Genomic DNA, 21479 nt, shown 5'->3' on the forward strand with positions numbered 1-21479 from the left:
ATTTAATTTTAGTGACCGACTTTCTTCACAATTCATTTTCAAATGTGAAAATAATAATTATTTTTATTTTTCACAGCCGCCTAAAATTATTCCACATGAATGTCGCCGACCGTCGCAAAATTCTCTAGAAAAAAAAATGTCTTTTATTTTATAAAATGATATAAAGCGGCAAAATAGAAAGAATAGTATAAAGCACTTGTTGCAAAAGGTTCTTCAAGCGCTAATTTGTTCCTCAACTCGCCGCTACGCGGCTCGTTTCGGAATTTAAAATTTGTGCTTGAATAGATACCTTCTGCAACTCGTACTTTAGTTTACTATTATTTCACAGTTAAGGTTGATAGTAAGTATAAAAATAAAAAAAAACCTGTTCAGTAAAAATATTGTGTGCATGTCTCTGAATCAGTGCTTATATTGTTACTCAACTATTAGGTGAAAGTATAGTAAGGAGTAAACAAATCTAATAAAGAAATGTAAATTTTTATTTGCGTTTAGCGTTTTGTTTTGATTTATACTCTCTGTCATAAAATTTTTTAAATAAAGTGTAAAAGCTTAGAGCTAGCAATCCCATGTACCAAATAAAGATCCTTGGGAAATTGCAGTCAACAACAAGTAATTGCAAGGCGTGGAACATTACTATAACAAATTGAATCATTTGTAGTCTTGTTAAATACTTCTTCCACCATAAATACTTCTGCACCTCTGGCCCAAAAGCGCTCAAGAAGTAATAAGAATACATTATCACATGTACAAAGGTATTTAATAATCCTGGAAACGTTCCATGTCCGTCTGAAATAGACCAAATGAGATACAATCAAAAATTACAGACCTTTTTGACTTACTAGGATAGTACTTGGTGGCCACCCAAGCAGAGACAGGCATAATACTGTGGTGAAACACATGTAGTGCATTTACTTGGTTAAATTTCTTTCTCAGAATAAAGAAAATCTACATTTTGGTAAATCACACACTAACAAAGTCAATATTACGACTTACCGTTTCAACCAATTCTGTAAATTTTGAAAAAAAATACCACCAGGTTACATTAACCATCTGTAAATAACATTAATTGTCCAACATTTCTTTACAAAAATTTGTGAATACTCACTCGCATAGTTCTTGGACTGGGAGAAATATCAATAGGTTGACATCGAAAGCTATACTCTCCGGTTAGCCAACCACTTGCACAAAACTAAAAAAGTGGTACATTTCTTATTCGAAATTGATTGAAAATTAATTCTTACTTCGTAAAATAGCCAAGCACTAAAAATTACTTGGAAAAAATTATAAACCATCAATATTTTTCTAAGACTGAAAGGTTTCTTTTTTTCCATAACTTTTTGACCTAAAAACTGTATAAAAAATAAGTTTGTTTTAAGTACATGTTAGTTAATGTGTACCTTTACGAGAAAAACATAGCAAAGACATATAGTTACAGTAGGACGTGGACTTGACATTAGAAACCACTTTGATGTTCTTGGATCTACTTACTCCAAATGTATACACAAACTTTATGTTTCAGTTTCAACTTACCTTCGTATTTTTTTAAAGATAGTGTAACATTTGTATAAACTTCTAGTGCATTTATCATTTTAAAATAATAAAAAAAAGTATGCAAAAATTAAAAAGAAATATTTTTTGCTCAATTTATACGAGTCACATAACACTAATCCACAGGAAAATGTGAATACTTTATTTTTATTTCAATTTTTCCCTAAACTCTATTTTACCAAGTAAAAATAAATTAATCACCACTGAAAATGTTTATATACACATAGTACTCTTTTTAAACATTATACAGAATGTAAACATTAATAGATTCCAATTTGTTTTAATACTTCCATTAAATGGGTCACAGTAAAACAATAATTAACATCTGACCCTTTACATATTTATGTAAAAGATTGGGGTCAAAATAGTGAATCAATTAAATACCAAGTTTTCAAAATATCTTCCTAAACATCTAAGATTTTTTCGTAAATCGGCCGATCTGATAGAGGACGTGCTCTTAGCGAGACAGATATTTGGTACGCGGGTTGTTTGACAAATGTGGTAAAATTCCTAGTTAAAGAAGAAATTTTTGGTAACAATAATTTTTATTTTTCAGTATCATCCAACGGCTTTCTAATTTTTTTAACCTATCGGAAAAAAAAAGATTTTTTGAGTGCTGCAAAATATTCATTCACCATAGCTATGGTGTCTTTGTTTGAATGAAATCTCTTTCCACTAAGCAAAATTTTTAGATTTGGGTGTAGGTAGAAGTCACACAGTGGTAAATCTGGTGAGTAGGGTGAATTCGGAACTAATTCAAATTATAATTCAGCGAGTGCTGAAATCTCCCTTTGGGTACGCATTTGGTGCCCAGTCAACAATCGCGGCACCCATCTTGCACATTTTTTTTTCATATGCATTTTTTCATGAAAGACAAAATGTACCCGTTTAGTAGGAATGCCTACAATTTTAGCAACTTCCATAACTTTCACCCGGCGGTCGTCCAAGACAATTTTGTGGATTTTTTCCACAATTTGTAAAGTCGTGAGGTCGATAGGGCGGCCACAGCGCGCTTCATTTTGGGTGGATGTTTGACCCTGTTTAAATTCGTTTATCTAGAAATAATTTTCAACGAAGGTGCAAACTCTCCATGTACTTCCTCTAGTTCTTCTTTAACCTGAGCGGCTGTTCATTTTTTAAATAAAAATGTTTTATCACAGCGCGAAATTCGTTTTTTTCCATTCTCGAAACTTATTTTTAACATTCTCTAACTTTTCAACCAAGCGTCACTTCTTGTCGAATCTTTTACAGACTTACTCTTACATATCTCACTTGCGGTTCGCCAAATTAATTTACGCACGTGGTCATAGTTTTTTACCAGACATATCAAACAACCCTCTATTTACAAGATAGAACCCCATCACATTATGCCAAAGTCGTCATGAATTTGAACAACCATTTTCCCGAGCGAAGCATTAATCGCCAAAATTCATCAGTTACATGGCCACTGCGGTCACCAGATTTAAATCCTTGTGATTTTTTTGTGGGTTCACATGAAACAATTAGTGTACGCAGCTTCAATTAATACCCTCGACCTATCGTGTGATGCAAGCTACCGCATCAATTAAAAATGACAAGTATCAAGAGATCAGTAATCGAGTCATCTTTAGATACGAAAACGTATGTCTGTGAAACGTCAAATAAAATGCAAATTTGAAAGGTAAAATCCCATGATCAAAAAGATGATGATTTTAATAACTAAATTTATGATATACCTTCAAATAAAAACTGTTCCAGCTCACTTTGCTGTTTTACTCTTCGACTAGTAATTTTATTTAACGTTTTACGTGCAGTTAGTTCAAAACAGACATACGTTTTCGGATCCAAAAATGACTTGATTAAAAAATGTGGTGTGAACATCACACGACTTTCCTTATCCTACTTATTTAGAAAACATCTTAACGACAATAATTTAGTGTTGGAAATCCGAGTAGTTAACCTAACCTTTGCGTTAGTGCCACCTGTCGGATTACACGCGAAATAACTCATTGACGCGGATTTGAGTCTTGGGTGCAGTTTTTTTTTAGTTCGGTGCCCATTATTATTATTAGTATTTTATCACATTTTACTGTTTAATAAAGTATTTTTCACGATTCTAAATAATTTCTATCCCTATGAATTTATTGTATCTGCAACCATATAATTTTGCAGCCGCTTTACGGCCGACTTTTGGTCTTTGGCGGCCGAACAGTGCGACCGATTTTTATCGATTGTTTCGTGCTGTATCCTCTTCTCACAAGTAACTTACATACCAAATTTCAAGTTTCTAGTTCTTATTGTTTCGAGATATGCTGTTTACAGACAGACACACACAGAGAGAGGGAGAGAAAGAGAGAGACACGACCCAATGGCCCAAACCAACTTTTTTGGTATTTTGAAGCTATAATTTGTCCAGAAATGTAAAAATATGGGTAGATCAAATTTCAGCCTATTACCATACTTTCCTTATACATAGAATAAGGAAAGTAAAATTATTTTGATTTCTCGATATAACCCACTTTTTACGCTGTGTACGTTCCATAGTTTTTTTCTTATAAATGAATGTAAATATGGTATTAAGACGGGTGTTCAGCCTGAACCTATTTTTTATTTTAACACAAAAATGACGCGTTTTTGGCAAAAGTTGGAAATAGAAATGTTGTTTATATTAATGAGTTCTATTAGTGGTTATAAAATCTACTAATTATTTTCAAACAGCTTATATCTCTCATGTCGTTTTATTGATTCACCAGATACACAAAACTTATAAATTCAAATAATCTATAGTTGGTTAGTCAAGTCAGATTGCGACAACTACTTTTATTTTAATTTTTTATTGTTTGTAAATCTGATGAGTAAATATAATTCTTATTGCACCAAAGGTCATGGATAAATTATTTATAGTCTCGTATTTTAGAGTTAGACAATAGAAACAAATATTCAGTTACAAAAAAAACATCATTAATTTAGCACCTTAAATTATAGATGACAAAAAATGTTCATTTTTGTTCTAAAAAGAATTAACAATATAGAAAAATCATTTTCCTAAGACCTACTAAAAATTGTATGACACATTATAAGAGATTAACCAAACAATGGCTTGAATTTGTAACCCTCCATAAATGGCACGTTTCTTTGCAAGTGTTGCTGCACCCACCAGAATAAAACAGCGCCGTATTTAAAACCAAAGTAGTGGTAGCTCTTATTAAGATATTCTTAAAAAAAAATCTGCTTTATTTAATAATAACTTGTTAATAACCACCTGGCTTTTTTAAATTTCTTAAAATACTTGACTACATCAAAAACTATTAAAATATTTCAAGTATTTTAGACAAAAGGAAAGTAAATAATCCGGCCCTGTTAAAAACTGACCTGTTTCCTAAGTTTCTGGGATCGGGTGGGTTCCACTAATTTATGATTTGTTTACCCTCTGGTTACTCTTAACAATACCACAATACAATACTTAAAAGTAATAAAATTTTTAGTAGGTCTTAGGAAAACGATTTTTCTTTAATGGAGTTATGGCTTGGGGCGTTTTTCATAATACAGCCTGTATTACCCATTTCCAAAACTCCAGGTAAAACTATCAAATGACTATACTACTAACAGTTCTGAAGATACAGAGATCAGTGAGAGGTATACAGAATTCATCAACTGAAGTGTTTATTATAAAGTATAACGGGTGTTTATTTAAATTTGGCGTCATGGTTGGCGGTGATATGGGTGTGTTGTGAACGGATCACAATTTTTTATACGCCCGACGTGTCAAATGTCAGATCAATAGTTTTCAATACGATGGTTCGTCCGCAATCAAACTTTCATGGATAACTTTGACGCCAAAAAAAAACACCTGTTATACATTATGCCACAGCTATCGCCACTTCTATCACTTAGACAAAGTTTTTTTTGTACCTATAAAATGCTGGAACTTTTTAGCTTAAAATTTGTCAATAAGGATCAGTTGTATCTTGTATCACAGATTCTTCTTTTATATAGGGTGTTTTTGAAATGCGTTACCAAAAATTAAACGAGGTCTTTGGCATCCTTAAGAAAGCGAATTGGCCATTTCTAATTTTTTTTTAACGAGAAGGAAAAAGGAAAATTCACCTCTTCAAATTGCCGACCATCGTTCGGTTTGCACGCTCGAGCACTTGATCCTTGAGCTTTCCTTATATCTGGATTTGCCCAAATAGTTGCTGCTACATCATATAGGGGTGTCGCATACACTAATTTCTTCATAAAAAATAATAGCAAGAATTTATATCAGGAGACCTAGAAGGCAATAATTCTAGACCATTTCTTCCTACCCATTTTCTTGGAAAGGTTTGATTTAACCATTCCCGCACGTCCTGGGTGTAGTGGGCAGGAGCTCCGTCATGTAAATACCACATATTCCTCAGGGTGGCTTCCAAAAGATTTTCCAGGTTGTTATTTAAAAAGTTTGAATATGCGGCGCCAGTTAAAAATGGAGGTAAAACGTATGGACCTATCAAATGATGTCCTACCATCCCTGTCCATACGCTTACGCCAAATCGTTTTTGAAAGTGTCCCTCATGAATTTCATGAGGGTTTTCCGTGGGTCAGTGAAGTTAGCACCCAAATTTAAGAATTTTTAAATATAAATAATACCATAATTTTGCACACATTTTGCACAATTTTGCACACTTTTTATTAAATTTTGCATACCCTTACTTAACGAGTAATTACTAATTAAAAAAAAAATTCTGCACCCTCAATTAAGCGTAAACGCATAATTTTTATACCAATGAAATCATTTGATTTTGCACAATTTTGCACATCTTTTACTTAATTTTGCACAGTTCGTCTTTACAAGTTATTACCAATAAAAAACCGTAGCACAATCTTATACGGAATTCGGGGTATTGCACTATTTTCATGAAACTTTTAGGGTCTCACTGACATGCTAAAAATTTTTAAAAATCTCAGTGTACTAAATTGAAGTCTATACAGGGCGATTCAGATAAGATCATGAGCCTGACGATCTGGAGATGCAACCCAAAAAACAAATTTCATTTACGCCTTTGATCCAATTTCAATTAGGATTTGCAAGTTGAATTCAAGTTATCATCTTATGTCACTTTGACATCAGTGCAGAAAACGATTATTAGTGCCATTCAGTTCTCGCGGAATGATAGAGAAATTAGAGAAGTCTTTTCGGTATAAACCCAATACAAAATGTATGAAACAATGAAACATTAAAGGTAGGCAAACAGTTTATTTATAAATCATAAATTGCTTGTCAAAGCACTGTCAGAGCAACATAAGATAACTTGGATTGCAAATGCAAATCGTAATTAAAATTAGATCAAAACGTAAATGAAATTTGTTTTTTGGGTTGCATCGCCAGATCCTCAGGCTCATTATCTTATCTGAATCGCCCTGTATAATCCTCTATCATTTGCACTACCAAAAAATTTTGGGCCGGCCCTAAAACTTGTAATAGGCTGTATATTGTTATTGTAAGAACATAAAATTTTTATATACAGAGTGTTTCACGTAATTTTACGAGGCCTGCGCCTGTAAGATGCAATCAATAATACATATTCCGTTACGAATTCGATTACAAATTTTGAAAAATTGAATAATCATCTCTAGTTTGTTCACCCTTTAAAAAATTACATCGCTTTTAGTTAGTTAGTGATTAAGATAGATAAACTAGAATCATATTCATGCCATCTCTTGATAGAACAAATGATAATTGTTTCTGAAAAACTGCAGTTTATGACTATTAATTATGACTATTAATAAAACAGTGATTAGTTTGACAACTATTGTCATGGGTTTCCAAAAATTAAATAGTTAGAAGTGTATTTTTTATATCCAGTATTTTGTGACTTTTGTATATTTGGGTGGGTACATTAGGCGCAAGCCTCGTAAAGTTGTATGAAACACCCTGTATAAGCCTTTCTTCAGTATGAACACGGTGAATTATTGTATTGTTGTAAAATTTGGATTACACTACGATTGCTACGAATAAGTGAAACCATGATCTAAAACTAATTAAAAATAATAATTTGAACCATAAGGTAATGTGTTCTTTATAGGCTCCTAGGAGATTTCAGAGTATGTACCTATAATTGTAATCGAGAAAAATTTTTTGGGTCAACCTATCAACCGTAGCATTTAAAATTAGCTATTGAATAGCTTAGTTTTCATACATAAAGCTTTGCATAAAGTGAATACGGCCCTGGAAACCAGCCCAACTGGCTAAATTTGGAAATATTTTTATTGGGGGTTAAAACCGCCATGAAGCAATTGATTCTGTTCTCTCTTATTTGTAGAAGTACTATAAATTTGTTGTTTATATCTTCAGTTATTGTAAGAGTAAATTCTCATGAAAATAGTGCAATACTGCGAATTCCCTATAAGACTGTGCTTACGGTTTTTTATTGGTAAGTACTTACTCGTAAAGACGAACTGTGCAAAATTAAGTTAACCATGTGCAAAACTGTGCAAAATTAAATTATTTCATTGGTATAAAAATTATGCGTTTACGCTAAATTGGGGGTGCTGAAAATTTTTTTAATTAGTAATTACTCGTAAAGTAAGGGTGTGCAAAATTTAATAAAAAGTGTGCAAAATCGAGCAAAATCCAATAATAAAATTGACATAAAATTTTTAAACATATATTGAAGTGGGGGTGCCACCGTCAAGTTAGCACCCCCAATATAATTTAAGTAATAGAATCCCTATCATAGGTGTGCAAAATTCGAAACTTTGTGTGCAAAATTATGGTATTATTTATACATATTTAAAAATTTATACATATTTAAATTCACTGACCCGTTTTCCGTTTTCATGACACCAAACGTGTGCATTATGGCAATTAAATTGTGAAGTTTGCCGCATTTGAGAACAAGTTTCCAATGAATAGTAAATCTTCATACTTTTTTTGCAATAGCCATTCACAGAACCTAATCCTTCGAGATAAATCTTCTTCTTTGAGAGCTTGTACACGTTGTAATAAATGGTACGGATGGAGTCCCTGTTCGCCAAACAACAAATGGAGAAATACCAACTCGGTATGACAGTCCTCTTAGACTAATACCTACCTGCGTTTTCTTCTGCAGTTGAGCATTCAATATCTTTGTAGTTCTCTGGCGGCAACGATCTCTAATTAATTTGAAAACGATATTCACCGTTATCTCTAAGATGCTGAACTGTGGCAGTAAATGCCACCAGATGGTCGGGTCCAGGAAATGTTTCGCCCTATAAAGATGCCGTGCTTTATAAGCGTTTCCACGTGCTCTTCCATAGAATAAGACCATATCGGTTGATGAGATTGCGAGCAAATATTTTAACCACTAAAATAATTCGTTTTAAAAAGTCGAATTAAAGACCAAATAAATTCCGTATCAGATTTTTTTTTGCATTTTCCCCCCATGATTTTCACGAGCCGTTCAGTGTGTCTGTCTTTGTTAGGTAGAAGTAAAAATATCAATGACAATTTTTTTCATACACTAAAAACCCCATAAGCCGCGGTGTTTTTGTCACTATGACAGCGACAAAAGTGTGCCCTAACTATTACAGCGACAAAACGGAACCTAACTTTTAAATTGTGTTTTTAATAATTGTACTTTCCATTAAATTAAATAAACTAATTTACACCTTATTTGTTAATTTAGTGATTTCGTATTCATTAAATTGTCTTACCGAATTACACTTAAGCTTTTTTACTTTTTTTTTACGAAGAAAACTTGACATTTTTAATTCGAGTTTTATTTCCTTTAGGCAATTTAACTCAAAAAACTGCCTATTGGTATAAAAATCTAGTGATTCAAGCAATAAAAAATTAGTATTAAGAGGCCAAAAAACCGGAAAAACACAGAAAAAGTGACCTGCAACTGCAGTAACCGGAAATTCAGCGAATGTATCCGGTTTTCGTGATTACTAGTTTAAAAGGTATATTCTCGCAAGTTTTGTTTTTTATCTAATAAATTAATAAACTTGCGAGAATATACCTTTTAAACTATTTTTATACTCAAATTCTGAAGGCTGTAATAGTACATACATTACAAGCGAGGTGGTAAATATCAAGGATGGTAGACGTAAAGGATTGCTCAGGCTCACGAATCTGTCAGCCGGCGTCACGTGGTCCATAGACATGCTGTGACGTCACAACTGGCCTTTAATGGCGTCAAATACATGGGAGTTAATAGGAGCAAATACCAAATAATGCAAATAAAAGTGAATTATGACATTAATTTGTTAAAATCGCTTTTGAATTTATAATGAAATTATTGTAGTTATAATTTGAGGTAATACAAAATAGAATTTTCTGTTTATTTGTGTCCAAAAATTGAGTAAATCTGTTTTCTAATCGGGGTAATCAGACGCAATAATTCCAATAATTCATTGTTCTGTATTTTAATGATATATAAGACATTCAGAATAGGAACAAATTTTTTACTTTTTATATTGACGGGTATTCTTTACGTTTTAAAATGCTCAAACAAAGATGATTTAATAAATAAATTTCCATTGAAATTTTTTGGTCACAAAGTCGTGAAAATATTAATAATATTAATGGGTATACATATAAAATAGAAACGGGTTTTATTTTTGACAATTTTATATGCAATAAATTTTGTTGATAAATAATAATATCAAAATCTAATAATGGATAATAGGTAAAAAATGTAAAACAAAATAAACCATTTTTATAATAATGTAATAATGACTTTAAAGAAGAAAGAAATGAGCAAAACGACTTTCAACACAATATAAATTTTATTTCTTCAAATAAAAACATTTGGTAGCTGGACTAAACTTGAATTTTGAAACCAGCGTAGGTACAATCAAAATTCAGTGAAATGATATCCCAAAAATTAAACAAAGATTAAATTAATAATATTTGMTTTCTCTATTTGTCCACATGACTTAGAGATTATAAAAATAATACTATTGTAAAAAAATAATTTTTTAATTCTAAAATTATTGAAAAATAAAGAAAAAAAAAAGAAATCACATAAATTAAAAATCAATTAACAATTTTACAACACCCCACGTTTATAATTTTAATACAAACAATACAGAATTTCTGGGGGTTACAAGATCAAAAATATGCTTGGGAAATTATACTGAAACACATTGTATCTGGTGTAATGTTAGCGATGCAAGTTTATAAAATATGTATCTACTTATAATACATTCATTTCTGTTTTAGATCAGAATAGGCTATGGAAATTTGGCGACTGTAGCTGTATGACAATAAAATAGCTTACTTTAGCCTAAAACAAAAATGAATGCATTATAACAATTTGTTTCTTAGATCACGTTGATAATCATTGTTTGTGAAATGGAGCAAATTGAGCTACGAATCGACTTGAACTTATCAGCTCGTCTGCACCTGTTGACCCATTCCTTTCTCATCGTTGATGAGACCATATTGTTGCCGATAGAAAAAGATAAAAAATGAGATTGTTACCCATTTGTTTTGGTTTTATTTGGCTGCTATTACAACCATATACAGCATACTATCTACCAGGCGTATAGTGACGATATATGCACCACCTATTTAAATTTATTGGAATTACATAAAATATACTAAAATTTGCATTATTTCGTACTACAATTTTCTTTTGTACGATCTTAATATGCTCTAATATCATTAAAACACCAAAAAACACGAAGCACAGCTGATGTAAACAAACAATGTGGGCCAGTTGTGAATACGGTTAACATTGCAGCATAGGGCCTGAGCAATCCTGTATGTCTACCATCTTTGGGTAAATATGGCATTTCCCCATAGTGCTTATGTATATGATCGAGAGGCGCCAGCCTCGAGATCGGATAAAGCACAAGGCCACAAGGGGTAATGCCATTACCACCGAGGTTGGTATGCTATTTTATAATACAAAAAACACTTTTGTAGGAAATTTTGTAGGCTTTAATTTTGATAAGCAGGCAAAAACCGATAGGAGTTACAGTTTCCGAGATATAAGCAAAAAACCAAAAAAAGACACCTTTAGCCCCCTCCCCCTCCTCGAACTCGCCCCCCACCCTCGGGGACTTTTGATATATGTCTACTCAAGTGTAAAGAAAGCGTTTAAATAAATTCCAACTCTCTAGCATTTTTTTTCCACCGATTGCCCTATTTTTGTCTAATTTGACTTGGCTACTACAAAAGCAATTGAATACTAATTTAACAAAATATTATATGTAACTTGACAATTTGAAAGAAAAAAATTCCGTTATTACTTTCCTTATTCTATTTAGTGTGTAATCCGGCAGGCGGCACTAACGCAAACGTTTGCTACTCGGATTTCCAACACCGTAAGGATCTTTTCCAAATAAGTTGGGTAAGGAAAGTCGTGTGATGTTCACACCAGAATTTTTTTGTAATTTTATGGTTGGCTATCCTGCATATTACCGCCCAAGAGAAGTAATATTATTACTCCTCATTTAATTTAATGTGTTTCGCAAACCTTTAAAAGGTTAGTAATCGGCATAATACATTAGTGATTGTCTGATTGTGAATAAAATTCTTATCAGTAGAGATAGGACACGAGTTATTATTTAATTTAACATCATTTTATAGGTCATTTTTGAGGTTCAAACATTGCTTCATATTTATGAAGAGAGCTTTGTTATACATATTATCACAACATAACTAAATTTCTAAATGTATGTATTTCGGAAGAACATAAATTTATTTAGCATCTAAATGATGGGAGCTGAGAAAAAGGCGGCTCGTACTACACGGCCTAGAGCGGCTTAAACTGCAAATCCGCCACTGGTGTTTGATTAAAGCGCCAACGGGAATCAGTTGAACTCAAAAAATGCTCAGGCGAGAAAAGGATTATTTCTATGGAGACGGCGATGGTTTTTGCAAACCGTAAAAAAGTTTAACGTGTTACGACAAATGGCCGTTGCTGAGAAATAAAAAAATAAGACGTTTACGTAAACGTCTTTGAATTGACGGAATACGTCTTTCGCCCTTGAAAGACGTTCACATGACGTTGTCGTTAAGGTTAACGTTAAACTAAACGATTTGCAAAAACTCTATTTATTTATTCAATACAGTTCAACCGATGCAATATGTATGTAAAATTATCTGACGTTTCGTATTGAGAAATGTCAAACAGTTGTCAAAACGTCCTTAAAAAACCGTAAATTTTGACAGTGTCGAAGAATAAAAGTCTTTTTGTTCCTGATTACAACTCGATATGATCAAATTTTAGATGCTAATCAAAATTAAGAAAAAGCGTTTTTGCGAAGAGTGCTTTGGAAACAACGCCACCAATTTTAATTAACAAACTAAATTAGCGTCAGGCAACGTTTTGGTATATAGTTTTTTATAAATGAATTATTTTAGTAAAATTTGTTTTCAATTGTGAATTGTTATAATGCTGAAGGTTTTTAATAATGAACGGTTATAGTATTGAATTATTTTACGAGTGACCCATTTTAGTTTGGAACTTTTTAGTTTTGAACGGTTTTAGGTAAGAAAGTTTTTAGATGTACGCGCGTCCCCCCTTGTTTCCGTTTCTAATAGCCTGTAGCAAAAAAACGTGGAAAATTATTTATCCTACAGAAATAAGTAAGAGTCAGTGCAAAACTTAAACTCTCATAACTTTGAAATTTTTATAGATACAATTTTTTTTAAATATTTTCTATGTTCCTGGTACCTTACCCTACATGGCATTTGGGGTGCGAGTTCTGGCGCACTCTGTATGTGCATATGATGTAGAAAGTGACTCCTTTAACTTTTAAGAATCGCGATATCTCAGAAATGGTGATTCTTAGAAAAAAAGTATAAAGACCATTTTTGTAAATAATTTTAAGGTCTATAATTTTTGTCTGAGCTACTTTTTTGATAAAACTTACCGTTTCCGAAAAAAAATTAAAAAACCTCAAATTTTGACCTTTGACCCCGAATAACTTTTTTAGCACACATGGGATCGATGGGGACTTTTGACACTTTATTTCTAATGGTGTACCCAAAGTCTCCACCAAAATTTAGCTCTGTGGGAATTTTCGTTATTTGACCACTATTTTTATGACTAATTTGACCGGATTATCCACTTAAAATATCATTTTTCAAGTTTTCTGTATTTTACAGGGATGTTCGTTTTTCTAGCTCCACCATGGGGATCTCAGTTATTATAAGAGATACGAGGTCGGTTAAATTAGGGCAAAGTTGCGCATTTTTATGCTGAATAATAATCTGGAAGAAAATTTAATGTGTCATCTTTAGTTTTTGAATTATTGGGAAAAAACGGAAATTTGTAATTTTCGTTTTTATTTTTTCAAACGAAAACTAAAAGGCTAGACGTTTTTAACTAGGACGTTCTTAAGGCACTTTCTTACAAAAAAATCTAAATCTGTCATCGTATTGTCCAAGGCGCTCTTGATATCAGAGTTACAACACTCAACTTTGGATTTTCTTATGAACGCCATATTTGATTTCTGTATTTTTGAAGTCTTTTTGTTTCAGATTACAACGATGTATGTACACTTGAGTACAAAAAAAAGCAAACTGTCAAAAACAAAATTGTCAAATTTTTCAGAGATTTACATAGTGTGAAAAAGGTTGTTCCCAAAAAAGTTAGAAAGCTATCAAAAGAAATGTCTTATTTGGTGGTCTTGCCAGTGCAATGTCATAGTCAGTGTTAAACACGAAATGGAAAGACATGGAAAAACCTGATAGAAGTCTGGAAGATGCCTGAAATATGAAATTGTAAATTGTGACAAAGACAACGTCACAAAACTTGCATTTAATTAACAGGCCAAATTACATTATAAAAAAATCAATTTGCGTTTTTTTTGCACTCAAGTGTATTACATGATATGATCAAATTTTATATGCGGATGTTTTTGAAAAATGAGAAATGTCCCATAACAAAAATATGAATTTTGTGCGTTACTTTTGTTTCATCCTTATAGTTTATTTAGCCACCTAAAAACTATAATAACATTTTTTTCTTTTGCGACAAAGTGTTTATTAAAACAGGAATCACCATAATGGATAAAGACATATTGTGTGTTTTTTAGACAATTTTATTTCAATAATAGTAAATATAAAAAATACATAGGTACAACAAATAACCTGATTTAATCTACATAAACTGCATAATTTCAATTTTCAACAATCCTTTAAAATCCCATCTATGTAAAAACCATCTAAGTAAGTATTTTTGAGTGATTTTCTTGATATAATATAAAATGATAACAAATAAATTTTTACAATAACTTCTAAAAACAGCACCTAAAATATATAAAACATATTTTATTGCTAAAAAGGTTTTAGAATTATATGAACACACAGATTTAACAAAAACAGTTGAGATAATTATTGCAATTAATTTTTGCAAAAACATAATGGAATAGATTAGCACCAACGAAAAATTTCGATTCCACTAAACCCTGTACATAGGCACGTATTTGTTAGTGGTTATAAAAATTCTTGTTGAGATTTGTACAATAATAATAATGTATTATTTATTCGAGTGAATGGAGAAGTGCTTAAAAAATTGAGCAAATTGCTTTATAGTCATGAATCGGAATAATTATCCTACAAAATTAAATTAAGTAAACAGTTCGATCATGACTCATTTGAATAAATAAAGCTACCACTACATCACTGCGATTTTATCCTTTGATGCAAGTCCGTTCCGTTGACATAATATTGGCTAACTTTGTTCGATTTAACTCCGTTTTGCAGCGCACCCGTGCCGTTTTGGACGACTCCGTTCTTAGCCGCTGCTGATGTTCTCTTATTATAAGTTTGAATGTAGAACTCTTTGAACAAGAAGAAAAACATGACAGCGTGCATGCCGATCCACCAGACAAAGGCACGAGGGTAGTTGCAATCGGTGAACAGTAATTGGAAGGCGTGGACCATGATCGCCACAAATTGGATCATTTGCAGAGTTGTTAAATACTTCTTCCACCATAAGTACTTCTGGACTTCGGGACCAAGGGCACTTAGCATGTAATAGAAGTACATGATGATATGTACGAATGTGTTAAGGAAGCCGAAGAAAGTACTGTGACCACCTAGAAGCAACAGAATTAAAAAAAAATTAATTGTTTGATTAAAAAACAAACCTGGAGTAAATTTGACTCCAAACCAGACGGACATAGGCATCACGCCATGGTGAATTACATGTAACGTGCTGACTTGATCATATTTCTTTCTCAATACAAAAAAAATCTGTAAAAGAAAGTATCAGTAGTTGTAATTTCAAATAAAAGGAAAACAGACTTTGAGTTATCAAAAAAAAAAAGTAAGCTCAAATCGTCCATGATAAAAACTAACTAAAAACCCTTTCACTTATTGTTAAGTTTTAATATAGGGTGATTTTAATACAGTGTTATTTACGAGAGGGGTATTTCTGAATTATTTTTGCCGCAACCAACAATACCAATATAACTAACTGCTAACCTACTCTTTTTAAATCAGAAATCAAAGTAAGTTGGATAGATTTGCCAGAATTGTCAGATTGACCGATGAACTGTATTTAATCAAAATTCAACAAATACGTAAATTAGCAAGTTAAGTTAACGGAAAAGTTGTTCGAAGTGTCTACCATCGGCTTCTAAACATGCTCCCAGTCGGTTGGTAAACGATAATAAAACATTAAGAGTCTCGCAACTTCCTTATGCAAGCAAAAGTTACTTCTTCGGCTGCACTTTTTGACGACTTATTGCCTCTGGCATTTGACATTTTTCTGGCGCACCTGTATAATATTTTTCGGTACATGTTTATAATTGAATGTTTAAAATTGAATATTCTCTCACCTGTTTAAATTTGTAACAATAACAACGGAACAGCCTGTATATAGTAATAGCTTCTGAAATGTCTGAAATGACTATTAGCAAAGTAAACTTTGGAATAACAAACCAAAACAATGCAACTTCGAATTTCCCGACGTTAAAATGCATTCAGAAAATGCAAGTTAAATTATTTTCACTTCTTTAGACTTAAACTATACTCCTTTTCATATTAATCAAATAGGTCGTAGAAGTCTAAATGCATCTTTCATTTTAAGGCCGATTCACACAAAAAGTGTCATTAATATCATTCAGAACAAATTTAATCACATCAATAATGACAAAAAATCTTTTTATGTTTGCCACTCTGTTGTTAATTTAAATTATTTTTTATTACCTCAAAAATTGGGATTGATATGAGGAAAGCCAATACTTTGAAATTGTCATCAATGTTGACTTGACATTAATGCTTGGTTTACATTGTTTTTGCAGTGACAGAAAGATGACAAAGGTATTTTGTCCCTAAAAGTATTATATAGGATGTCCCACGAGTAATAATGAGCTTGAAAAATTTTTGGAAGCAACCCACATTACATTCTAAAGATAACGTGGATATTAAAATATTTAGTTTTTATAAATTAAACGTAGTGACCAAACAGCATACTTCAACTTTAATTTATAATTTAGTGAGAATTACTAAATTACTACATTTATGTAGAATGTTTGAAAAACGCTTCGCAGACTGCACGTTTCTATCTAGCGCGATATCCAAATAGACGGACTTTCTAAAACTGGGGTAATTTTGACTGGTAGAAATTTATAGAAATTTGTCAAAATAAAAACACGATTACTATGTTTAACTAATTAAAACAAAATATTTTAATATCCACGTTATCTATGAAATGTAATGTTGGTTGCTTCAAAAAAAAATTCAGGCTCATTATTACTTGTGGGACACTGTATGTGCCATAGTCATCACCATCCTAAAAACGTCGCATCTGCTATTTTTGAGGTCAAATAGGTCAGAAACATTTGATTTCTGTGTAAATGAAGAATCTGTATTATACTCAACCCTACTAATAAATTTTGAGCCCAAAAGCTCCACTCTCTCATAGAGAAAAAAAATTTGATTATCAACAGTTTTTTTAACACATTTAAATTTAAAAACTTATTTTAGATAAATGAAATTACTAGATTTATATCATTTAAAACAATGGCGTTATAAGCCATGCTGATATCTTGCAAGCATTAATTAGCAAACACAAATTTCGCCAGAAAAATTGTAATAAAACTACTACTTATACTTACAGTATCAATGAATTCTGTAAATTTCGAAAAAAAGTACCACCATGACGCGTGCACCATCTACAAATTAAACATTGAAATGCCATGTAATATGTAAATTTTAAAACCTTACCCTTATTGTACTAGGTTTATTTGAATAATCAACAGGTTGACACCTTATGCTATATTCACCTGTAAGCCAACCTCCCAAGCCAATCTAAGATTTTCAAAAATGTTAGTAAGAAATTAGTGGACAAGATACGTTACTTACTTGATAAAATAACCATATACTAAATACTACTTGTAAAAAATTATAAAATACTAGAAGTTTCTTAAACTGGAAAGGTTTTCTATTTTCCATTAGCTTCGGTCCCAAAACCTATAAATGAAATGTTGTCAAAAGATAACATGTACTTTCAAAAATAACTCACCTTTACTACAACTACATAAGATATACATATTCCTAGAGTATAAAAAGGACTTGACATTAATAGCCAATCTGCTGTGCGTGGATCTAAAATAAAAAATTGTAAATTATTAAGTTATCAAAAAGAAGAAACACTTTTAGTATTATGATTGATATGCAATAAAAATTTTATACTTTGCTCTATGACAAATCAAAGTAAAAAAGGGAATATTTTTCAAAAATAAAAATAGTTCAGAGTGATTTTGAAGTATGTGCAAATAAATATTTTAACAGGCGATAGTAGAGCTCAAAAGAAGTCAAAATAACTCAACTTGCCTTATCCGAATGTTTATAGTTTCTAAGATATAGAGGGTGAAACCTCCACATTGGCGTCGAAAAAAATACCTACTAAAATAATGCAGCATAAACGAATTTTGAACCTTTTGAGTATTTTATCCTAAAGTTTACATTGCTAGTAATCGGTAACCTTTGAGGTAAAGAAATTAGGTGATATCTTAAACAAAAAAAAAAAAAAAATGATCCAAGGACCGTGCGATCAAATAGTTGGCAACACATTGGCTGGGAATTTTCCACACAAACTGAAAGTGAAAATGACCATCCACTGGTTTCCTCTTGTACAGCAATAAAATTTTTCTGCTCTAAAGTGAACATTAATTTACTCAAAAAGAATAAAACTCAAACTTGTTAAAGTTTCCGCTGACATTTGATGTCAAAAATCAGGATTGCCATCAGAAGGACTTTAATCACCGCCTACTCTAATTTATTTAATTTTTTTGATCGCACGGTATTTATCGTTTTATGTTTTTTCTTAGATGAGGCTACTTTTTTCTGTGCCTGTTTTTGCTACTTTTTTCTATTTTTTTAAACAATGTTATAGAAGAACTAACTTCAGAGATCAAATTTGTTTTCAATTTTAGTTGGTGAAGTTCAAGGCTGCGCCGCAAATTTAAATTTATTCGACGAACAAAACCTTCTGTATCTCAAAAACAATAAACATTCGGAAAAGGCAAATTGACTTATTTTGACTTCTTTTGAGCTCTACTGTCACCTGTTAAAATATTTGCATATACCTCAAAATCACCCTGTATATTATGTTATTAAGAGTAATAGAGATCGTTAAGTTTATGTGGCAAAGCTGAATGTTTATTTTGCCGAACGCTGTGAGACAAATAATTCAGCTGATTTGATTATTTATTTTAATTAGTTATTGTTATAAGTCTACTCAGGTTTATCAAATAAATCGTTTTTGGAAACGGTGGTGATAAAACAGTAATTTTTTCCTTTTGTGAATTGCCTGTTCACATAAACAAGTTCGTCACAATGTATCTAAAATTAATGTTTTTTTTTCAGTCGAATTTACTGTCTTTAAAATTAAATAAGTAGTGTATTAATTTTAAATTGAAAGTAAGTTAGATAACCAAATAAACGCGTGAGTGAATATCGACAACAATTCTTACGATTTGAGAGATAGATAAACACTGTTAATTAACTAATTAATTCTCGTGAAAATAGCCGTGTAAAAAAAACATTATGATTACCACTAATATTTATTTAAAAAAAATTAGAAATTCAGTGAAAGTAGACCTTTGTATAAAATATGCAAAAAATAAACTGGGTCCACATTTGTAGAATGTCACGGAAAAATTGGTAACCTTGTCCAAAATCATAGATTTTTTCAGCAATTAAATAATACTTAACAATGACGACCACAAAATAACTAGGCAAAAATTGCAGTAACTCACCTTGATATTTATTTAAATATGAGTTTACATTACGGATCAAATCCAATAGAAAAGCCATTTTAACGAATCTGAAACAAACATAAAACATTAGCTTGTGGTTTAGTGATAATTTTGTGTTTAAAAGAAATCTAGTTGCTGTGGTTACAATGAATGAATTCCCGAAATCCTAAAACCGGAGGAAACGCGATTCCGCGAGCATTAATAATTCGTGCACACACCAGATGCAATAGACTTTACATAACTATCGATAACTTTCGATTGGCGTTTACTGTGTCAATGTCAAGAACAAATTGGCACACGACTCTAGTTGCAAAATCATTAACAATAAGACAATTTCAATGCACTTGAAATCTCCTTTCTTTAATATTTTTTTCTTCTCTCATAAAATAAACAAAATCTAAGCTGTAAGGCCGTACGCATCAAGAACATCTTATTAAATGAAGGCAAAAATCACGCTGTTTCATCGGAACTCAGACGGAATACAAATGTAGGATTGCAAGAAGTACATGTTGTCACATTTTTAACCGTTTGTTTTAAAATGCGTTTCGTAAGTTTCCAATGGGAAAGTTAAACAATTTAGCTACAAGTACCAACGCAAATTTGTCGGAATGTTTCGCACAAACAAAACTGTTCGCCTTTACAAGAAGTTACAGATTTTTTTGTGTATACATAATAATTGTTTTAACCTTAAACGAAATTCTGAGCTTGTTCCATGATCTTGTAGCAAAGATCTTGGTGTAGGTTTTTGAAATTTTTCTAAACGACTGTGATAACACTTCGTTAGAAGAGTTTTTAAGGTTTATTACATCCTTTTTAAATTTGTATTACTAAATACAGGGTGCGCCAGAACTCGCGCCCCAGAGAAAAATGCCATATAAGGTAAGATACTAGAAACATGGAAAAAATGTTAAAAAAATCTATTCATAAAAATTCCGAAGTTATCAGAGTTAAAATTTTTCACTTCGACTCTATTTATCTCTGTGGGAAAAATAATTTTCCAAGTTTTTTTGCTACAGGCTATTAGAAGAGGAAACAAGCAAGCTGTATCCTAAATTGTAACTCTGTTTAAGGCTCTTCATCGTAGAAGATAACGGTAAATCCTGAACTGCAGTTGTATGTTTAATTTTTTTGTGTCATACAACATTGCAATTCGTCATTTTTAACCGATTTTCTATGCGTCAGTCGGCTATCACTTTTGCACTCATCGGTGTTCATATTTCCATCAACGACAGCAAATTTGAAAGGCCGATAGATACGACCCGGGTACCTACTGGTAATAAAGTAATAAATTTTAGAATAGGGCCGGATCGCAGGGTGTAACCCACAAACATGATCGTTTTATTGCGTTTGTTCAAAGCAAAGATATGCATCTGCACCCCTCAAGAAGAGAATTGTTAGTTCTAATTATTCATCTATTTAAAAATAAATCAAAAAATTCATAGGTTTAATATAAAGGCACTAAGCCCAATACGTAATCCTAAAAAAAAACTTAATATTTATATTAATTTCACCGAGGACGGTTTGTGCTTAGGAATTATGTGTATTACAAAAAGTTAAAAAAATAAAAACATTTTGAGAGACAAAAAATACTTAGTGTTAAATACTTAGTATTAAAGTACTAATTTTTTGACAATTACTTATTATCATTTATTACTGTCGATTTATGACTTGTACTCTCCAATCTAGTGATCGGAAAGCATTTTTTAATTTTTTGACAATTACTTATTATCATTTATTACTGTCGATTTATGACTTGTACT

The 21479-nt window shown here is 31.7% G+C and overlaps 2 protein-coding genes across 2 annotated transcripts in view; both read right to left on the reverse strand.

Moving 5' to 3' along the window:
* Positions 1-456: 456 nt before the first annotated feature.
* On the reverse strand, positions 457-1782 carry LOC123011293 (elongation of very long chain fatty acids protein AAEL008004-like). Its single transcript, XM_044408667.1, has 7 exons — positions 1531-1782; positions 1398-1480; positions 1242-1349; positions 1106-1189; positions 994-1050; positions 840-945; positions 457-786 (listed from the first exon to the last, which is right to left on the reverse strand). Exons 1-7 carry the CDS (start codon positions 1586-1588, stop codon positions 479-481), a joined length of 804 nt encoding a protein of 267 aa, XP_044264602.1. The 5' UTR covers positions 1589-1782; the 3' UTR covers positions 457-478.
* A 12752-nt stretch (positions 1783-14534) lies between these two features.
* LOC123012857 (elongation of very long chain fatty acids protein AAEL008004-like) overlaps positions 14535-21479 on the reverse strand; it is a 33452-nt gene continuing 26507 nt past the window's right edge. Inside the window, exons 2-8 of the mRNA XM_044411040.1 lie at positions 19720-19787; positions 17982-18064; positions 17822-17929; positions 17684-17767; positions 17575-17631; positions 15601-15706; positions 14535-15549 (exon numbers count right to left, since the gene is read on the reverse strand). Coding sequence (XP_044266975.1) covers positions 15131-15549; positions 15601-15706; positions 17575-17631; positions 17684-17767; positions 17822-17929; positions 17982-18064; positions 19720-19777 — 915 coding nt within the window. The 5' untranslated portion in view covers positions 19778-19787 and the 3' untranslated portion in view covers positions 14535-15130. The remainder of the gene's footprint in view (positions 15550-15600; positions 15707-17574; positions 17632-17683; positions 17768-17821; positions 17930-17981; positions 18065-19719; positions 19788-21479) is intronic.

The sequence above is a fragment of the Tribolium madens genome, unplaced genomic scaffold (genome assembly GCF_015345945.1).
Source record: "Tribolium madens isolate multiple individuals breed KSU strain unplaced genomic scaffold, Tmad_KSU_1.1 Scaffold_19;HRSCAF=116;Tcas5.2_LG9, whole genome shotgun sequence".
Classification (NCBI taxonomy): domain Eukaryota; kingdom Metazoa; phylum Arthropoda; class Insecta; order Coleoptera; family Tenebrionidae; genus Tribolium; species Tribolium madens.